This window comes from Selaginella moellendorffii, unplaced genomic scaffold (assembly GCF_000143415.4).
Source record: "Selaginella moellendorffii unplaced genomic scaffold, v1.0 SELMOscaffold_54, whole genome shotgun sequence".
Taxonomy (NCBI): domain Eukaryota; kingdom Viridiplantae; phylum Streptophyta; class Lycopodiopsida; order Selaginellales; family Selaginellaceae; genus Selaginella; species Selaginella moellendorffii.
This window is the reverse complement of record NW_003314315.1, coordinates 349,075-365,232: the sequence shown is the minus strand read 5'-3', so window position 1 is coordinate 365,232 and position 16,158 is coordinate 349,075. Positions and strand designations below refer to the sequence as shown.

The 16,158-nt window shown below is 49.1% G+C and overlaps 6 protein-coding genes across 9 annotated transcripts; 2 read left to right on the top strand and 4 right to left on the bottom strand.

Annotated features, from left to right (window-relative positions):
- Positions 1 to 17: 17 nt before the first annotated feature.
- On the bottom strand, positions 18 to 2,419 carry LOC112350745 (hsp70-Hsp90 organizing protein 3-like). The gene is made up of 9 exons (XM_024687521.1): positions 2,344 to 2,419; positions 1,387 to 2,290; positions 1,025 to 1,313; positions 882 to 967; positions 653 to 823; positions 537 to 589; positions 418 to 484; positions 298 to 357; positions 18 to 230 (listed from the first exon to the last, which is right to left on the bottom strand). The coding sequence occupies exons 2-9, from the start codon at positions 2,284 to 2,286 to the stop codon at positions 117 to 119; spliced, it is 1,740 nt and encodes a 579-aa protein (XP_024543289.1). The 5' UTR covers positions 2,287 to 2,290; positions 2,344 to 2,419; the 3' UTR covers positions 18 to 116.
- A 46-nt stretch (positions 2,420 to 2,465) lies between these two features.
- Positions 2,466 to 5,105, top strand: LOC112350744 (pentatricopeptide repeat-containing protein At2g13600-like). The gene is made up of 2 exons (XM_024687520.1): positions 2,466 to 4,702; positions 4,747 to 5,105. Exons 1-2 carry the CDS (start codon positions 2,748 to 2,750, stop codon positions 4,916 to 4,918), a joined length of 2,127 nt encoding a protein of 708 aa, XP_024543288.1. The 5' UTR covers positions 2,466 to 2,747; the 3' UTR covers positions 4,919 to 5,105.
- Positions 4,981 to 8,955, bottom strand: LOC9661057 (protein ALWAYS EARLY 3). 2 transcript variants are annotated; one of them, XM_024687519.1, is made up of 18 exons: positions 8,795 to 8,955; positions 8,686 to 8,740; positions 8,528 to 8,624; positions 8,265 to 8,476; positions 7,968 to 8,196; positions 7,833 to 7,916; positions 7,596 to 7,777; positions 7,510 to 7,545; positions 7,256 to 7,462; positions 7,028 to 7,206; positions 6,695 to 6,980; positions 6,452 to 6,646; positions 6,246 to 6,401; positions 6,051 to 6,191; positions 5,808 to 5,996; positions 5,451 to 5,747; positions 5,171 to 5,390; positions 4,981 to 5,124 (listed from the first exon to the last, which is right to left on the bottom strand). In XM_024687519.1, exons 2-17 carry the CDS (start codon positions 8,689 to 8,691, stop codon positions 5,187 to 5,189), a joined length of 2,700 nt encoding a protein of 899 aa, XP_024543287.1. In that variant the 5' UTR covers positions 8,692 to 8,740; positions 8,795 to 8,955; the 3' UTR covers positions 4,981 to 5,124; positions 5,171 to 5,186. The 2 variants fall into 2 exon arrangements, with proteins under 2 accessions (XP_024543287.1, XP_002982487.1); XM_002982441.2 differs by having other exon boundaries at positions 4,981 to 5,390.
- An 833-nt stretch (positions 8,956 to 9,788) lies between these two features.
- LOC9661056 (40S ribosomal protein S5) lies at positions 9,789 to 10,749 on the bottom strand. Its single transcript, XM_002982440.2, has 5 exons — positions 10,617 to 10,749; positions 10,452 to 10,570; positions 10,257 to 10,400; positions 9,994 to 10,197; positions 9,789 to 9,920 (listed from the first exon to the last, which is right to left on the bottom strand). The coding sequence occupies exons 1-5, from the start codon at positions 10,707 to 10,709 to the stop codon at positions 9,866 to 9,868; spliced, it is 615 nt and encodes a 204-aa protein (XP_002982486.1). The 5' UTR covers positions 10,710 to 10,749; the 3' UTR covers positions 9,789 to 9,865.
- A 136-nt stretch (positions 10,750 to 10,885) lies between these two features.
- LOC112350826 lies at positions 10,886 to 12,892 on the top strand. Its single transcript, XM_024687743.1, has 7 exons — positions 10,886 to 11,565; positions 11,663 to 11,734; positions 11,870 to 11,940; positions 12,087 to 12,228; positions 12,303 to 12,383; positions 12,442 to 12,531; positions 12,600 to 12,892. Exons 1-7 carry the CDS (start codon positions 11,299 to 11,301, stop codon positions 12,705 to 12,707), a joined length of 831 nt encoding a protein of 276 aa, XP_024543511.1. The 5' UTR covers positions 10,886 to 11,298; the 3' UTR covers positions 12,708 to 12,892.
- Positions 12,830 to 14,731, bottom strand: LOC9661055 (protein AAR2 homolog). 3 transcript variants are annotated; one of them, XM_024687740.1, is made up of 13 exons: positions 14,600 to 14,731; positions 14,459 to 14,541; positions 14,348 to 14,402; positions 14,245 to 14,307; positions 14,065 to 14,194; positions 13,763 to 14,010; positions 13,622 to 13,714; positions 13,494 to 13,565; positions 13,388 to 13,420; positions 13,222 to 13,338; positions 13,117 to 13,173; positions 12,974 to 13,060; positions 12,830 to 12,913 (listed from the first exon to the last, which is right to left on the bottom strand). In XM_024687740.1, exons 1-13 carry the CDS (start codon positions 14,723 to 14,725, stop codon positions 12,884 to 12,886), a joined length of 1,194 nt encoding a protein of 397 aa, XP_024543508.1. In that variant the 5' UTR covers positions 14,726 to 14,731; the 3' UTR covers positions 12,830 to 12,883. The 3 variants fall into 3 exon arrangements, with proteins under 3 accessions (XP_024543508.1, XP_024543509.1, XP_024543510.1); XM_024687741.1 differs by having other exon boundaries at positions 13,117 to 13,152; XM_024687742.1 differs by having other exon boundaries at positions 14,245 to 14,277.
- Positions 14,732 to 16,158: the final 1,427 nt, after the last annotated feature.

The following is a 16,158-nucleotide window of genomic DNA, read 5'->3' as shown; positions in this document are numbered from 1 at the left end:
GTAGAAGAGAGCATACCTAACTATAAGAGGTGGCGGATGCATCATCACATGACCATTATCAATGACATAATAGGAAGCGGCATCAGCAAAATTCCTACCACTAGACGCCCAGTCAACTATCTCACTTGGACAATGCCAGCGGCCACAAGCTTCTGGATCTTTGCCATGATCATGGGGTTCTTCATGTGGTCTTGAGCTGACTTTGGACTCTCCTGGAAATCGATCAATACCTACAACACCAAACCAGAAAATCCATTCCATGTTGAGACGAAGAATCGAGAAAAATCGATCTCATACCTGTCGCATTACTGGATCCGAGAGAATGCCCTGGATCTCGGGGTCTTGCATAGCCTTGGCCTGAACGATGGAAAGAGAAATAAGAACACACTCGAAGCACTCACTACAAGAAAAGCTAACCTGGCGCTCTTTGAGCTCTTCGGCGCTAATGTCTCCCCTGTTCGTCTTGTTGATCTGCTCGACGCATCTGGGAAAAAAGGGAGAGTCTTGTCATTAAAAGAAAAGTTTCGGTGAATTACCTTTGGATCCCATCCATCATTTCCTGGTTGTGTTCATCGTACTTCAACCCGGTCTATCGAGCAAACGAGAACACACGTTAAAAGTGAGGTCTTTTCATTCTACCTTCAAGTTTTACCTGGTAAGTTTCCAATGCTTTGTCATACTCCTTCATGAAGAATTGGATTGCCCCCTTGCGCGAGTATCCCTTGATAAAAGAAGGATCGATCTCCAAGCACTTGTTAGCATCCTTCAACCCTTCGGGGAAGGCACCGAGTTTCGTGTAGCTTGCTGCTCTGTTGCTGTAAGCCTGCATGCAAAGAGAGGGCAAGCTCAGTGGCTATCACACACAAAATCACGCGTGATACCTTCACATCATTCGGATTCCTCCTAAGAGCCTCCGAGTAATGCTTCACTGCCTCGGGGTACTTTTGCTCCTTGAAATAATCGTTGCCTAACAGTTAAAAGGAAGAAAAGAACGAAGTCAAGCACAATTCATGACTTAAGGTACCTTTTTCTCTCTCCTCGTCGGCAATCTTGGGATCAAAGTACTCCTTTTGCTCAAGTTCCTTTTTGACTTTCTCTGCATCATTGAGTTTTTTCAAAGTGTCCGGATTACGGTGTTCTGTCAAAGCCTTGTTGAAGATCTCGATAGCAGGCTCGTAGTCCTTGGCACACTTAGCCAGCTTGACATAAGCCGATCCCTTCCGCGTCAGCGCCTTTGCTACCATCTTGTAGTCTGAATGCAATTCCCTTCCACGCTCGACTGCCTGATCGCAATCTTTGATACATTCTTCGTACTGTTTGCCGTAAGAAACCATCGAAAGTGAGAAACAACCACAGAAGGTGGTCATAACAAATAAGAAACAGTACCTTTCCAATTTCAAGGTAGACCGCCGCTCTGTTTGTGAGGTAGGAGATATCCTCGTCGTCGAGCTCGATTGCCTTGGAGTAATTCGCCAATGCCGACTCAAAATCCTTCTTCTTATACGCCTCATTCCCGGCCTCCTTCGCTTTTATAGCCGCCGCTTTCTTTTCCTTTTTCTCTCTATCTTCATCCGGTATCTCCATCGGTTCCGGGACCGGCTCTGGAGCAGGAGTAGCAGGCTTGCTTGTCTCACGCCTACTAGTCTCGGATGGCTGAGACGATGCTTCCTGTTCCTCCTCAAAAACACCCTTCTCCATTTCCTCCTTGGAAGGCGTGTGGATGTTCACACCAAGTAGAACTCCTAGAACTTGCATCATCCTAGGATCGTTCATGTAAAGGTTGAGCGCGTTGGGATTTCTCTGGAGGTCTTGCATCATCTTCAAGAAATCCGGCTGCGTGAGAAACGCTTTGGTCCTGGGATCCTGCTGCAGCTTCGCCCACACATCTGGACCCTGGAACAAATTCCCGAAAGGCGATGGCTGCCCTGCCCCTGACATGGATTCCTGTGCGTCCGCCAAGCCCGACTTGAGAGCCTCGTTGCTAGGATCATACTCGAGTCCCTTCTTGTAGGCCGAGACCGCGTCGGGGAATTTCTTGAGGCCGACATAGGCAGCGCCAAGCCTGCTGTAACCTTTCGGCCAATCCGGCTTGAGCTCCACAGTCTTCTTTGCATCCTCGAGAGCCTCCTGGTACTTGTGGAGCGATGCGTAGCATGCGGAGCGATTGGAGTAGAAAACATGGTTCGTCCCAGCTAGAGCAACCGCGTCCGAGAAATGCTTGATCGCCTCTTCGAAATTCCCTGCCGAGAAAGCGGCATTGCCGCGCGCTTTTGCCTCATCCGCCATGCTCCTGGGAGAGAATCGGGTAGAGTGAGAGGTGCTAACGGAGTGACTCTAGCCTACCTCGATCGATCGATCGATGCGCCCTGCGCAGCTCCCTCGCACGAACGAAAACCCTAGAATAAGAAAAGCTTCTAGAGACCTCTATTAGGGCTCGCGCATATTCTCGAGCCTTCCAGGTTTTAGGGTTTATAGAATCCATAACAGGTAGAGAATCCATGGCGCCAAGAAGAGAAATGTAGATCCACAGGTAGGGGAGAATCACGAGAAATCACTTGCGGCGCTGCTCCGCGAGGAAATCTTTGCGAAACTGCGATGAGGAATCGGGAACTCGATCGCACAGCGTCATCGCAGCGATCCAGGAGTGCGCTAGAAGTAGGGATTTGCAGAGAGGATGGAAGCTCCACAGCAATGCGGTGGAAGGAGGGGAGATCTCGCGGATTTCCGTGGCAAATTCACTGATCTCGATGTTCGCCAAGTGTGGGAGCTTGACGGATGCGCGGAGGGTCTTCGATGGGATGGCCAGTCGCAATGTGGTGTCCTGGACGGCCTTGATGCTCGGCTACGCGGAGAACAGGGAAGAGATCAAAGCTCTCGAGGCGCTGGAAAGGATGGAACGAGAAGAAGGCTGTGCTCCAAACTCGTGGACGTTTGTGGCAGCCGCCAAGGCCTGCTCAAACTTGGCCGCTGCCGAGGAAGGCGAGATCATCGATGGAAGGCTTGTGAAACTTGGAGCGCTGGTGCGAGCAATGGGAGTCCACTTCCAGGCAGTGGAGAAGAGCTGTGACTCGGACATCTTTGTGGCGAATTCCATCCTCGATGCTTACGTGAAGTGTGGGAGCTTGGTCGATGCCCGGATGGTTTTCGACCGGATGGTTTGTAGGAGCGTGGTTTCCTGGACGGCTCTGGTGCTGGGATATGTAGACAATGGTGAGGAAGAGGTGGCGCTCGAGCTGGTGTCGTGCATGGGAGTGGAAGGATGCGAGCCGAATGCTCGAACTCTGGTGGCGGCAGTAAAGGCTTGCGCGAGCTTGGCAGAGAAGAAGAAAGTTACCAAGGCCGAGATCTTGGAGAGAGGAAGGGTCCTTCACTGCCAAGCCGTGGAGCTCGGATTCGAGGACGATATCTACATCGCAAACACGCTGGTGGACATGTACGCGAAGTGTGGAAGCGTGGTGAGCGCCCAGCGGGTGTTTGACAGGATGCCTCGACACACTTCCGTGTCGTGGAACGCTCTCATGCTGGGCTACTCGAGAAACGGGAGACCGGAAGTTACTCTGGAGCTGTTCGAGAAGAGAATGGCGACGCTGCGACGAGGCTGGGAAGAGCTCACTGCTGGGACGTTCGTCGCTGCTTTGAAAGCTTGCCTTTGCATGGCGACGAAGGAGGCCGGGGTGGAAGTTTGCGGCAGGCCCGTGAAGCTGGAAAGCTTGGAGAAAGGCATGGCTGTTCACGCGCAGGCTCGAAAGTTTGGGTGTGATCTCGACGTCTGCGTGGGAAGCTCGCTGGTGGACTTGTATGGAGAGTGTGGAAGCATGGCTGACGCTTCCAGGGCCTTCGCAAGGATGCCAGTGCACACGGTTGTTTCGTGGGACGGACTTATGCTCGGCTACGCGCAAAACGAAGAACCAGGTGCCGCTCTGGAAGTTTTTGCGAGAATGCTCCAACAAGGCTTGCCACCGGACTCACGAAGCTTTGTGGCGGCACTCAAGGCCTGGACTGGCCTGGCAGCGATGGAGAACGCGAAGCAAGTATCCGGGAAGCTTGTCAAGGCCAGGTGCTTGGGAAGAGGCATAGCTTTGCACGAACAGGCTGAGCAAAGTGGCTTCTACTCGGACAGATTCGTGGCCGGCACGCTCGTCGACTTGTACTCCAAGTGTGGAAGCCTGTCCCATGCTCGCCGAGTCTTCGAGGCGATGATCCACTGCCGGGACGTGGTGTTCTGGAACGCTCTGATACTCGGCTACGCGGAGAGCGAGGAGGGAGAAGTGGCTCTGGAGCTCTTCGCTCGGATGGACTGCGCTCCAGACGTTCTTAGCTTTGCCGCGGCACTCAAAGCTTGCGGAAGCTTGGTTGCGCTGGAGAGGACAAAGCTCGTCCATGGAGAGATCAACCGGCGTGGGCTCTTGTCGTCGTCCGAGGAGAAGGAGGTGGTGCTTCTCACGAATAGCTTGCTCGACGCCTACGCTAAGTGTGGAAGCATGGAGGACGCTGGGTGTGTCTTCGCTGCCACTTCTTCATCCACCACCAGGAACTTAGTGACTTGGAACACGCTGGTAGCCGGGCATAGCCGCCAGGCCAACACGAGAGAGGTGCTGGAGCTCTTCCACGCGCTGCTCGACGAGGGACTCCGCCCAAACGCCGTGACTTTCGTGTGCCTGCTCATCGCTTGCAGCCGCGGTGGCCTCGTCGAGACTGCCAGGTACTTTTTCCATTCCATGCTCTCAAAGTTTGGGACGCTTCCAGGGATCAAGCACTACCACTGCATCGTCGATTCGCTGGGACGTGCCAACCGACTGGACGAGGTCGTGAAGCTCGTCGAAGCGATGCCTTACAAGCCCAATGCCGTGACCTGGAGCACCGTGCTGAGCGCGAGCCGGATCTTCCGAGACGCCGAGGTTGGCAAGCTCGCGTTTGAGTCGTGGATGAAAGCCGGCGATGGTGACGACCAGGGAGCAGCCTACGTGCTCTTGGCCAGCCTTTACGAATCAAAGCGTTGAGCACGTTGGTGCTGTCGATTTCTTTGTTTCTCATTGTACAGGAGATGGAACCTGGCAAATTCACCACTTTCCACGGAAAGAATGCTTTGGCTTCGCGTTCTCTTATTTTGGATGTTTCTCATCTCTGTTTGTGGTGTTAATAGGAAGAGGAGAAATAAGAAAAACTTAACTCCGGCAGGGCGCGCGTCATTGCAAGTGACAATCCACGGGGAGTGAGATGTTGGACCGGATCGAGACTTGGGCCGTGACTTGGTTCTTGAGCACATCGAAGCACTGCTCCACCTCCTTGTATATCTGGTGGTTCGTCGCGTTATGCGGCCGCAAGTTCTCCAGCACGTTTTCAAACATGACTGCCACATCCGAGGGTGGCAATTGCCTCTCCGTGCACGTCTGTAAACAACCAAGCAAATCGCTGGAGCTTCACAACGAAGAAGAACAAAACCAACATACCTTGATCATTAGCAGGGTTGTCAGGCAGGAAGCGATGAACTCTGCTGGTATGTAGGCGTCTATGTCTGGAGGATAAGGTGCTGTGGGAACTTGACTCGTCGCTTGTGTGTCTTGCGGTAGCGTTTGTGACTTATCAGAGCCCTGTGATTGGTGGTGATTAGCAGGAGGCGAAGAACCAAAACCCAACCCCGTCCCCGTCCCCGCCCCCCCCTCTTTTGCAGGTTGACCATCCACATAGTTATGTTGTTTTCCCAACCTTGACAAGGCATCCTCACCTTCTTTGAGGCAGCACACGGCCTGAAAGACAGAATGTATGAGTTTACAGTCTCTTAGAACGGTCTTTTAGCTTATGCATACCTGAACGAAAGCCGAAACCATGGATCTAGCGTCCTTCCTCGTCGTCAGGGATATCTCTTCGGCCGGCGAGCCTGCACCGAGGCCTGCTACGGCTCCGTCCACAGCGGCACAAGGAGGCGAGTGCCATGGAGCTACTAAGTTTTCTTGGTATCGATTGCGTTCTCTCAGCTGAACGACAGCAGCAGAGACCTACAGAGGGGAAAAAGATTAGCAAACACATTGTTTCCTAAAGAGAGACAGTACCTGCTTATTGACGTTCTTTAGCTGAAGAACAACGGTGGCATACTGTATCTTGAATGCTTCCGAGTTTCTTAGAGATTCTGCTTCCCCAGCGCTCCTGTCAGCTTCATCATTCATACGACGCAGCTCCACCAACAACGCTTCCTATTGATGACACGTTTATAAAATGAGAAAAAGATTAGAAAACAAAAAACATACTTTTTTATCCAGCTGGCGAGAGAGCTCAGCCAGTGCACATATATCTGCCTCGCGTGCTTGCGCCTGAATAGACGATGAAGGCTGCCCTTGTTGTACAGCTGCGACAGCCTCATTAGCTGCTGCTTTTGCAAGTAGCACGGAGTCAACATTGTCCATCTGTTAACAAAGGGTAGTCAGTAGGTGTCTCAGGACATTGCGACAAGTACCTGAGCTCGGTGGCTTAGAGTACTCAGGAAGTATTGTGATGGAGTCGCATAAGGTCGGTCCAATCTGTCGTTCAATGCATTACGAGTGTTTCCCGCACCAATTCTGTGTCCGGAACTGCTTAAATCGATTATCCTTCTCTTTCTCATGATGTCTGACATGTTCTCGAGCGGGTTGACGGGCATTGCGTTGATGTCCTGCGTAGAAGAAATGAGATTAAAAAATTCAATGCTTGCAAGACTAACCAGGACAAACTCGACTCCAAGTTCAGTGCGCTCAAACTGAACGCGACATCGATTTCGATCCACCGTAAGTATTCTGCCATCGTGTATCTCCCCATTCTTTGGATGCCGAGCAATCACTCGCTGTCCGACAGTCAAAGGTCGAGCTAAATCTGGTGGTAAGCAGCATCCTGATTTATCATTCCGAATATCGTGGTAATGCGCGCGGACTGTGTCTCTGTACGCTTCTAGCTTCTCCCTTTCTACTTGCAAAAACTTTTGTGACAACCGACGCGGCTTTCCCAGTGAGCTGCACAAAAAGACATGAGCTTCGTGATCGACGTAGCAATCATTTACCTTCTTATAACAGTCCATTCTGTTCGTGTAAGCTTGGACACATGTCCTAAGCCGGCATGATTAAGATACTCAACAAATTCGTTACGCGCAAACCACGGAAGATCAATGGCGCTGTAAAACCACTCGTAGACACACCATTGCCTAACCCTTGGGATTGACAGACAGTGTAGTAATCGGGCCTGCAGAACATTGTGAGCATTTAAACTAGAAACATAGCACAAATAATACCTTTGCACTCGAAGGTCCAAACTCAGCAGTTGTGTGTGGACAATATGTACGTGTCTCCTTCTCACTAGTATGTTTTCTTTTACTTCTGGGCTCAAAGTCACCATCTTGTGCGGATTCATCAAAGCCGTCGTGCCGCGAGTGCCTGTGCAATTTAGATGTAGATATGCGCTTGGTTCTCCCATGTGGCTTGTAAACAAACGGCAGGGCCTGCATATCATGCATGAATAACCGCAAGCTATAGTAAAGAAACATACCTTATCGTCGGGTTTCGTGCTTGTACCAGCCTCGCTCTGCATAGACAACAAGACTTGAGAATGAAAGTGCAGAAAAACCGCTTTACCTTCTCAGTGCGCTTCTTCTTCCTTTTCGCATCTGGCGAAGCCGATGGCTGCTTCTTGTTGCTCTGCTCTTTCGCTCTGCCTTCCTCGCGTTGCTCTTTCTTCACGGATCCTCTCTCTGATCTCAAAACTTGTGTAACAAGATCTTGTAGCTTCTGCTGCTCAGGAGCTGTTCCATCCCCTCCTTAACAACGAAACAGATTTCAGTCATATCCGGAAAAGGATTTTCAACACAATACCTGCTTCATTTGTTGGAGAAGGAAGTAATCCGCTTAGAGACAAGTCCGCCAACGTTGCGAGTGCATCAAGACCACTAATTTCATCTGCACACGAGTAGTATCAGAAAGTGTTCAGCAAAAGTCAGAAGACAGTACCTCCCGAAGAGAATAGCTGTCTGCTTCGTTTCTTTGAGCGCTGCGGTAAAAACCTTGTCTTTTGAGGTTTCGAGTCTTCAACAACTCCCATGTCCGAGCCCTCACGTTCTTCTTCCAGATTCTCTCGACTCTCTCGTCGATTTCTTATTCTTTTAGAGGGCGGCCGTCTTCCATTGTTTTTATCACCTGTGCTAGTAGTGTCCGGTTCCGAAGGACGTGCCCTGGTTGCCTGATCAAGGAAAGAGGGCACTAGTCAGCATAAAGCTCCAAACACTTGCAACACTTTCAAAAAATCACCTTTCCGTTCTCTTTTGCCTTGGGCGGTGTTGGTGACTCAGACTCCGATCCATTTTGAGATGCCTCTGCCAGGGTCAAGGCCACTGCCTTCACGACATTGTTGAAGTCGTAGTCATCGGAATTATCATCGTCGACGCTCTTGCCATTCTTTGTTTTTGCCTCTTCCAGCAAAAAATGTGGAATCTTGTTTCCTGCCACTCGTGGGCGATTGGCTGCAAAAACAATTTAAACATCTCTATGGGGAAACAAAAACATGAACATACTCCTTGGTTTCTTTGCAGGAGAGGGGCCGCCCAAAGCTGCCTTCCCGCCATTCGCAGTGCTCGCCTGCCGGGCCGAGACAGATTTGTTTCGACGGGTCTACCAAAAGCACAAGCCATGTCAAAAGAAAATTTAATGCGCCCTTGGAATGGGAACTCACCTTCATCAATCAAGCCAATTAACCCAGCCGGAGACTCAGGGAGAGATAGGTGTTCCTAGAAATCCCACGAATTTGGTCGCCAAATTCCACAGCAAAACCAGCAGCTCACCTCGCCACGGGAAGAATCCACTGCTTCATCAGCGCCAATCGAATCGCCTATTGGCAGCGCTGCGCTTCCCCAGCGGATCCACGGCGCCTTAGACGACTAGAGCGCAGCAGCTTCTCCCGCTGCGACCGCAAACCCTACCGATCTTACAGTACTACTCCTCCTCTTTTAAATCGATTTGAAATTTGGGAGCCCTAATCTGGCCAAGCCCTAGGATCGACGGCGGGAATCGCCCTGTCCGCAGATCGCCACCGTCCAATTACAAACAGGTGATTCCCACCAAAGGCCTCTTTTACACCACCGGCGGTAATTCTCCACGTGGCGGCAGATCCTTGGAGCCTTTGAAAAATTTCAAACCCGGACGCGGGCTCACATTCCAATCCGGCTAAACGTCGCAATGTTTTCTGCTTTTTAAAATTCAAAATTTTGCGGACCGGGCGCTGAAATTTAAATTTAGCTCATGCGATCGTAGCCGTCCATTTCCATGTAAAGCAACGTTTAGGGCTGCCGAAGAACCCTAAAGTTGTGAGTCTCTCTGCGGCGAGGTTGATTTTTCTTAGCTAGCGGAGCGAGGATGATGATTCTCAATGACACAGTTATCCCTGTCTGAATTTGGATTGAGGATTCGCTTTGAAAGTCTGACTCTGACTTGTTCTTCCTCGTTTCTTTCTCTCTGGAAAGGCCTGTGATGATCGAAAACATTGACAAGCATATGTCTGATTTCTAGTGCTGTTAACATCGTTCTGAGGCCATCCACTGTTTTGGGCGATTGCTTTGCGAGGCTAGTGATGCCAAGAAGCCAAATCTGATCGATTCATTGTTCCGAAAAATCTTTTTTTCCTGTGGAACATGGTTAGGACGGTCTGAAGCCTCGAATTCGAATGCCATGGAACAAAATGCTTTTGCAATCGTAGATTTGAATTCTTTTCTTTCATCGAATAGTCTAAACATCAACAAAAAAGAGAACTCTGAAACAAGAACTTGATACTTTCGAAAGTTTGGATCAAATGTGTAGTAGAATCTTTGATTTCAAAAGATATGCCAAAAAAGGCTCAATACATTAGAATGTGTTTCTCAACGATTCGCCTTCGCAACACGCTCAATCTCGTCCTTTTTCTTGATCGCATAGCTGAAACATCAAAAACAAAAACAAGGAACTTTAGAGCTTGAGGCGAGAGAAAGAATTTCTGGCCGCAAGGTACCTGTTGGAAGATCCCTTGGCGGCATTCATGAGCTCGTCAGCGAGGCACTCGGCGATGGTCTTGATGTTTCGGAAAGCACTCTCGCGAGCTCCAGTAGTGAGCAAGTAAATGGCTTGATTCACGCGCCGCAGAGGCGAGATATCAACAGCCTGACGCCTCACCACACCAGCGGAACCGATTCGTGTAGCATCTTCACGAGGACCACTGCAAGCAGGAAGGACGAAAAATCAATGAAGTTGTAACAAAGAGATCTATAGCTCTACCTGTTGATGATGGCGTCCACGATGATTTGGATCGGATTCGCATCTGTGAGCAAGTGAATGATCTCCATCGCGTGCTTCACAATGCGCCCAGCCATCAACTTCTTTCCATTGTTCCTCCCGTGCATCATCAAAGAGTTCGTAAGCCTGAAAAAAATGGAGAGAAAACTATCCAAAGGAGAGATTTTGATCGCGTACCTCTCGACAATGGGGCACTGCGCCTTCCTAAACCGCTTCTTGGAGTAGCGGCCGGCGGTGTGCGGCACATAGGTAGCGCGCCGCGACGCAATGTAGTCGTGGAGTGAAATGTCGTGAATCTAGAGCCAAAATCAGAGCTAATGGATCGATGGATCCAGCGCTTACCTCAATATCCTCGTAGCTCCAGGCATTGAAGAGCTTGACATCGGACGAGGCGGCGGGCTTCTCCACAGCCACAGCCTCAGTTGTCGCCGCCATGGAAAACCTAACACAAACCCTAGCCCTAACTTAGAGGAAGAATTAGGGTTTCAGTTTTAAACTTTTTTTTTGCTATAATTTGGATTTTCATTTCCGTACCCCCGGCCGTCAAGCTCTTGACTTAACGTTTAAAGGTGTTTTTCTTCTCTTCTTCTTCTTCTTCTTCTTCTTCGCGACCTAAAAAGGCTGCCATGACCGAAAGAGGAGGAGGACGAATAAGAAGACGATGATCCCTTGAGAAGAAGGGATGCTTCTTGTGCTGCTGCTGCTTTGGTTTTTTTTTTCCTCTCTCGCTCTTTTTTCTTCTTCTCTTTGTCCGCTGGCAGCAGCAGCAGCAGCAGCAGCAGCTTTGGAATGAATCCCCTTTCTTTTTCCTCTCTCCTTTGAGCATGATCTCGTGCATGCTTTACTCATTCACTCGCAGTTCTGGGCTAGAAAATGTGACCCTTTTGAGTGATTTGATTGATTGATTGACACAGAAACGAAGAATAGGGGTTTTGGAAAACAGGAGTTCTTGTAGACTTCTTCTTCCTCCATTTTTTTTTTCTCTCTTCCTTTTTGTGTTCTTCGCTCTCCACACACGGCTTATATGGAAGATCATGTCGCTCTAGACATCGAGAGGCTCGGCGCTTGCTTGGGCGACTCCCATTTCCAGAAGAATGGAACCAGCTCGTCGCTGCTGATGCAAAACCAGTTTTTTCATCTTCAGCAGCATCACCACCATCACCAGGATCACTCCGCAAAGCCACCATCGCCACCATCGCTAAAATCCCAGCAGGACGAGTGTCGAATCTGCCAAGAGGAGGACGAGGCTGGGAATCTCGAAATCCCGTGCTCTTGTTGCGGCAGCTTGAAGGTAAGGAACTTTGTTCTTCGTGCCGGCTGAGAGTTCTAAGCAAGTTGCTGGCTCTTCCTCGTTTTTTTTTTTTTTCTCTTTCCTTGTGTTTTGGCAGTATGCTCATCGAAAGTGCGTGCAGCGCTGGTGCAACGAAAAAGGGGACACCATCTGCGAGATTTGTCAGCAGGTTACATCATCCGCACTGAACTTACGATTTGCTTACCTTCCTCGTGTTCGCTGATTTCGATCATTCCTTTTGTTTTGTTTTCTTTCTTTTTTTTCTTTCCCCTCGGTTGTCTGATGCCTCGCCTCTGTTTTGCAGCCTTTTAAAGGCTACACAGCGCCAGTCCGGTCTCCTGCCGCTCCTGTTGCTCTCCCCGATGACCACTCGAGGTATGTGTACTCTTCTTTTCCTTGTCGTGCTCGCTCGATTCCTCGTCGTTTAGTTTATAGAGCTTTTCGGTAGTGCTTCTTTTTGATTGAGCGATCTTCTGTGAGGCGAAAGGTGCTAAAGTACCTTCCATCGTTTTTCTTGGCAGGAACGTCGAGTGGAGAAGCCACCACCAGCTTGATCCTCGAATCATGGCAATGGCTGCCGAGCGTCACTTCATCCAGGAGATCGATGACTACGCGGCTGCCAATGCTTCTGGAGCTGCGTGTTGCCGTTCTGCTGCACTCATCGTAAGTTCAAGTTCTTGCGGTCTGTTTTTTTTTTTTTTTTTCCGAATGACAAGAGCTTTTACCTCGGGTCTCAGTTGATGGCACTGCTGCTACTTCGTCATACGCTGGCTCTTGGTGCCGCCGGGAGCGACGACGACGCCTCCACTTTCTTTACGGTAGCGTTGAAAGTCGGATAGATGTTTCCTTGTTTGTTGAGACTTTGGTTTTGTCCAGCTTTTCTTCCTCAGGGCCGCAGGATTTCTTCTGCCTTGTTACATTATGGCTCGAGCGATGAACATCTTGCAGCGACGGCGGCAGCGACAGGTTGGTGACCCTTGTGTGGAAATCTACGTTCGCAGTTAAGTTCTTAAGTGGTGTGTCATGACTCTCAGGAATGGAGCACTACCTCGGCTGCGAGAAGTCTCCAAATCCTCGATCCGTCGCCATCTCAGTCCCAGCGCATTCCATTTCTCAACTTGCTTGCGTCTGCACGGGGATGAAGAGTTTTTTGGCGAATACGTGAAGAAGAAACAAATAAAAGAGACGAAACTGGTTGTCATCAACGCAAAGCAAACAAATTGTAAATTCCCAATTGCAAACCTTCCCACAAGTAAGCTTGAAATGGTTTTGCCAACGCATTCAATTAACAAGCACTCGAAAGCAATAGAAGCTTTTTCTAGACGTCCATTACGACTACGGGAGCGTACTGTGGCATTCACAGAGAAGTATAAGGATTGTGATAAACAAAGCAAAACATCACACACACCTCGTCATCATCTACATTTGCATCGCTAATTTCGTTGTCAAGGTCCCACCCCAGACGGCTCTCGAGCAAGTGTTTGAGCCTCCTTGCCTACAAGTGGATCTAAATCTTCAACGACAAATCTTCACGAAATGGTACGAGCGTACCTGCATAAGGAGCTCTCCGTCAACAGGCTGAGTGGTCTTCAGCATGAGTAAAAAGTCCTACGAGATATAGGTGAGAAAACGTGACACATGTAAAGACGTAGTTACCTTCGAGAGCAACCGGAAGAAATTGTCGGCTGAGAACCACGAGGAATCGTCGAGAGCAACGTCTGACTTGTTGTTCTTGAGTCCCTGCCTCATTTGATGATACAGCACTTCCAGAAACTAGACCGGCATAGCCGTGACTTAGTCAGAGGTGCTAGAGTGCATTTACCTTGACAAAAAGCCGTGTCCGAGTCCTTAGTGGCTGCAAAATCAACGTCCGGTAAGTCTACGAAGTGATAATCTAAAAAAATCTTCTGAATACTCTAAAAACTTACTGCCTCCTGACAGCCGAACATAAGACTCACGATGGATTTCCACTGACTAAATCCTTCAAGAGATTGTCCCATCTGGCAAAGACGATCAGGACGAGTGTTATAACAGATTGGTGGAGGAGAAGATTTACCAAAAAGGCTATATAAGCGAACTGAAGCTCTCCTAGTAGAAGCTCCTCGCTTCCATCGTAAGACTCTTTCAGAGCCTTCTCAAGAGCTATGGACTGTAGAAAGCACAGTAAACATACGGCAAAGACATGACGCACGCTCACCTTGTCCAGGTTTAACGAAGTCAAATCTTTGGCCTCTGCACCAGAACGCTTTAGAAGTCTAGGTAAACGAGTGTAGCGACAGCGACTCCTGTCTTGAGTGGACCCTTCACCGCTTTCTTTGTTTCTAAAGCCGTAAGTCTCTTTTGCTTTGATGATTTGCTCGACCATCATCCTCTCTGCTGCGGTCTGAGGATGTTGCTCGACAAGTTCTGCTTCTGCTACGACAGATATGACTCCGTCGCCAGGCTCTAATATGAACAAATGCGCGCGAGAGATTAAAAACCAAAAGGCAATAGACTTACCATGCCGTTTAATCACGGCCGGAGTGACGTAGTTGCTAAGTTCTTCCCAGCGTCGAAAGTGGTGAAGATCGTAAGGAGCTAGATTCTTATCAAACTCGAGGTTTCGAACTGCATACGCATATCTCTCCTCCTGCATCATCATCAGAAAACTTTGAATAATTATCCTTTATAACAAGATACCTCTGCCGGATCTGTAAGCTTCACAAAGATTTCCTGTTGGGAATCCCAACGCATTACTATAACCTGTAAGAAGTTAGAATGAAAACCAAGAAGAAGAAAAAACCTTCGATTGCGTTCCCGTAATGAAGAAACCAGTCACTGGAGCGGCATCTCCACTCCTGTTCTCAGTCCTATCAATCAAACAAATTTTTCCTTCCAAAAATCTCTTACACACCTGCTCATCACGGAGTAGTAGATGAAATGCGGCCCCGGAGGCACCATTTTCACGCCGCGGAACATCGTCCCGACCACAAACATCTGCAACAAAGAGAGGCATTCCCATAAACCCTAGACCTCGCGCGCTCGCGATTCTCACCTGCAAATCGATCCCGAAGGAGAGCGATGGCGGCAAATCCAGTAGCAGCAGCGACGATCCCTGCTTCACCAAGTGCAGCGCCTTGTCCGCCTCCAGTCGGACGCTGTATGGCGCGCTTTCCTCCATCCCCAAAATTCTTTCTAGGGTTTATGCGAAGGTTTATGCGGGAAATAGAATCTGGAATATGCTAATTCTGTTGTTCCTCGGGAAAGCTATCAGGACTTCTGGATGGCGACGAAGGAGATCCTGGAAAACCACGTTTCCATCCAATTACTTCCACTTCCCAGGATCTCTTGTGTGATTTCTCCAGGGCCGTGATTCATAGGCCAGAGCTTTGCTGCGTGATTTTGCCCCCAACCAAGATAAACAAGATCATAGCGTCGCTCCTGCTAGTACTGCTCCCAGTTCACGGTTTATTTGCATAGCTCTCTCCGGCTTTGCCTTTTCTCCTTCCACTTGTAGATGGTTCTAACGATCGTTGTCTTGCTCTGATATCAGCTGTGACTTCCCGGACCACATTCCAGACGAGGAATAACTGCGACTTCATATGGAAGGAGACCACACGGAGCTGAGGAACGTCTTCACGCTCGAGGCTGGAGGCACCGGACAGGTCCCTGTTGAATCCACAGCAGCGCTCTCGGGAAGTTTCTACATTACCAACGTTCTTCCATCCAGTATAGCCGAGTTCCAGCTCAATTCCGGCCACTCCGGAGACACCGACTTTTATGGTATCAGGTTCTCTCGCGGGAGCGTCCCCCTCGCCATCTCCCCGACCGCGGCCGGGTGTAAGTCTATCACTGCTCCCTGTCCAAGCGGTGGCGATTACATTATCATGTCTAGTCCATAAGAAAAAAAAAATTTACTTTGTGTGGCCGACCGCTTCCAGGAAGTTGAAAGAAGAAGTCCCGGAGTTCATCGTCGTCGTGAAAAGCGAGAGCTTACAAGGCATCAGGCCGGATGGCTGCTGAGGAGACCGACTGTGGCCGCGGAGGCAGCGGCTAGCTATCTTCCGACTTTGCAGCTGAAACATAGTAAGACAAGCTCAGAAGAATGTAAACGCCAGACTTATAGTCTCGGGAACGTTTTGCCCCTGGAAGTAGATCGTCTTGGTTCTCATTTAGTTGCGTTTTACACTGGCGAGAAGGCAAGCCTCAAAAAGGAGAGGAATGCACAGAATCGATTTCCACTGGGCTTGTGAGGACCAGCACTTGGTCATTCCGGCGGCAGATTCTTGGAGCCTTTGAAACCCCGCAGTTTTTTTTTTGGGCTTTAAGAATATTATTTGTTTTGTGCTTTTATAATGGTCTAGATTTTATTATAATTTATTTTAATGGAATAAAAAAAATCTTATCCAAAAAATAAAATCTTATTATCACACATAATTGTTAATATTTTTAATCTATTATCAAGTTGTCACTCCCACTTGTGAGAGACAAATAACCTTCTCAACTTTTCAAGTAATATTTACAGGATCATCTTCTGGGATAGCTCTTTAGGCTGCCCCACTTCTATCTTACTAAAGTAGCAACAATCTTGCAAAAAGAGATTTTTTATAGCAG

Excerpts from the sequence above, each read along its gene's own strand:
- LOC112350745 (XM_024687521.1), bottom strand. The coding sequence starts at position 2,286 with ATGGCGGATGAGGCAAAAGCGCGCGGCAATGCCGCTTTCTCGGCAGGG. Across the intron at positions 590-652 it reads AAGCATTGGAAACTTACCAG|ACCGGGTTGAAGTACGATGA; the intron begins GTAAAACTTGAA and ends TTTGCTCGATAG. Across the intron at positions 358-417 it reads AAGAGCTCAAAGAGCGCCAG|GCCAAGGCTATGCAAGACCC; the intron begins GTTAGCTTTTCT and ends TCCATCGTTCAG.
- LOC112350744 (XM_024687520.1), top strand. The coding sequence starts at position 2,748 with ATGTTCGCCAAGTGTGGGAGCTTGACGGATGCGCGGAGGGTCTTCGAT. Across the intron at positions 4,703-4,746 it reads GGCCTCGTCGAGACTGCCAG|GGATCAAGCACTACCACTGC; the intron begins GTACTTTTTCCA and ends GGACGCTTCCAG.
- LOC9661057 (XM_002982441.2), bottom strand. Across the intron at positions 7,917-7,967 it reads ACAGCTATTCTCTTCGGGAG|ATGAAATTAGTGGTCTTGAT; the intron begins GTACTGTCTTCT and ends ACTCGTGTGCAG. Across the intron at positions 6,402-6,451 it reads CTCTAAGCCACCGAGCTCAG|ATGGACAATGTTGACTCCGT; the intron begins GTACTTGTCGCA and ends CTTTGTTAACAG.
- LOC9661056 (XM_002982440.2), bottom strand. The coding sequence starts at position 10,709 with ATGGCGGCGACAACTGAGGCTGTGGCTGTGGAGAAGCCCGCCGCCTCG. Across the intron at positions 10,571-10,616 it reads GGAGCTACGAGGATATTGAG|ATTCACGACATTTCACTCCA; the intron begins GTAAGCGCTGGA and ends TTTTGGCTCTAG. Across the intron at positions 10,198-10,256 it reads GTGGACGCCATCATCAACAG|TGGTCCTCGTGAAGATGCTA; the intron begins GTAGAGCTATAG and ends TCCTGCTTGCAG.
- LOC112350826 (XM_024687743.1), top strand. The coding sequence starts at position 11,299 with ATGGAAGATCATGTCGCTCTAGACATCGAGAGGCTCGGCGCTTGCTTG. Across the intron at positions 12,229-12,302 it reads GCCGTTCTGCTGCACTCATC|TTGATGGCACTGCTGCTACT; the intron begins GTAAGTTCAAGT and ends CTCGGGTCTCAG. Across the intron at positions 12,532-12,599 it reads AGCGACGGCGGCAGCGACAG|GAATGGAGCACTACCTCGGC; the intron begins GTTGGTGACCCT and ends CATGACTCTCAG.
- LOC9661055 (XM_024687740.1), bottom strand. The coding sequence starts at position 14,725 with ATGGAGGAAAGCGCGCCATACAGCGTCCGACTGGAGGCGGACAAGGCG. Across the intron at positions 14,403-14,458 it reads TACTACTCCGTGATGAGCAG|GAGTGGAGATGCCGCTCCAG; the intron begins GTGTGTAAGAGA and ends GACTGAGAACAG. Across the intron at positions 13,061-13,116 it reads ACGGAGAGCTCCTTATGCAG|GCAAGGAGGCTCAAACACTT; the intron begins GTACGCTCGTAC and ends ATCCACTTGTAG.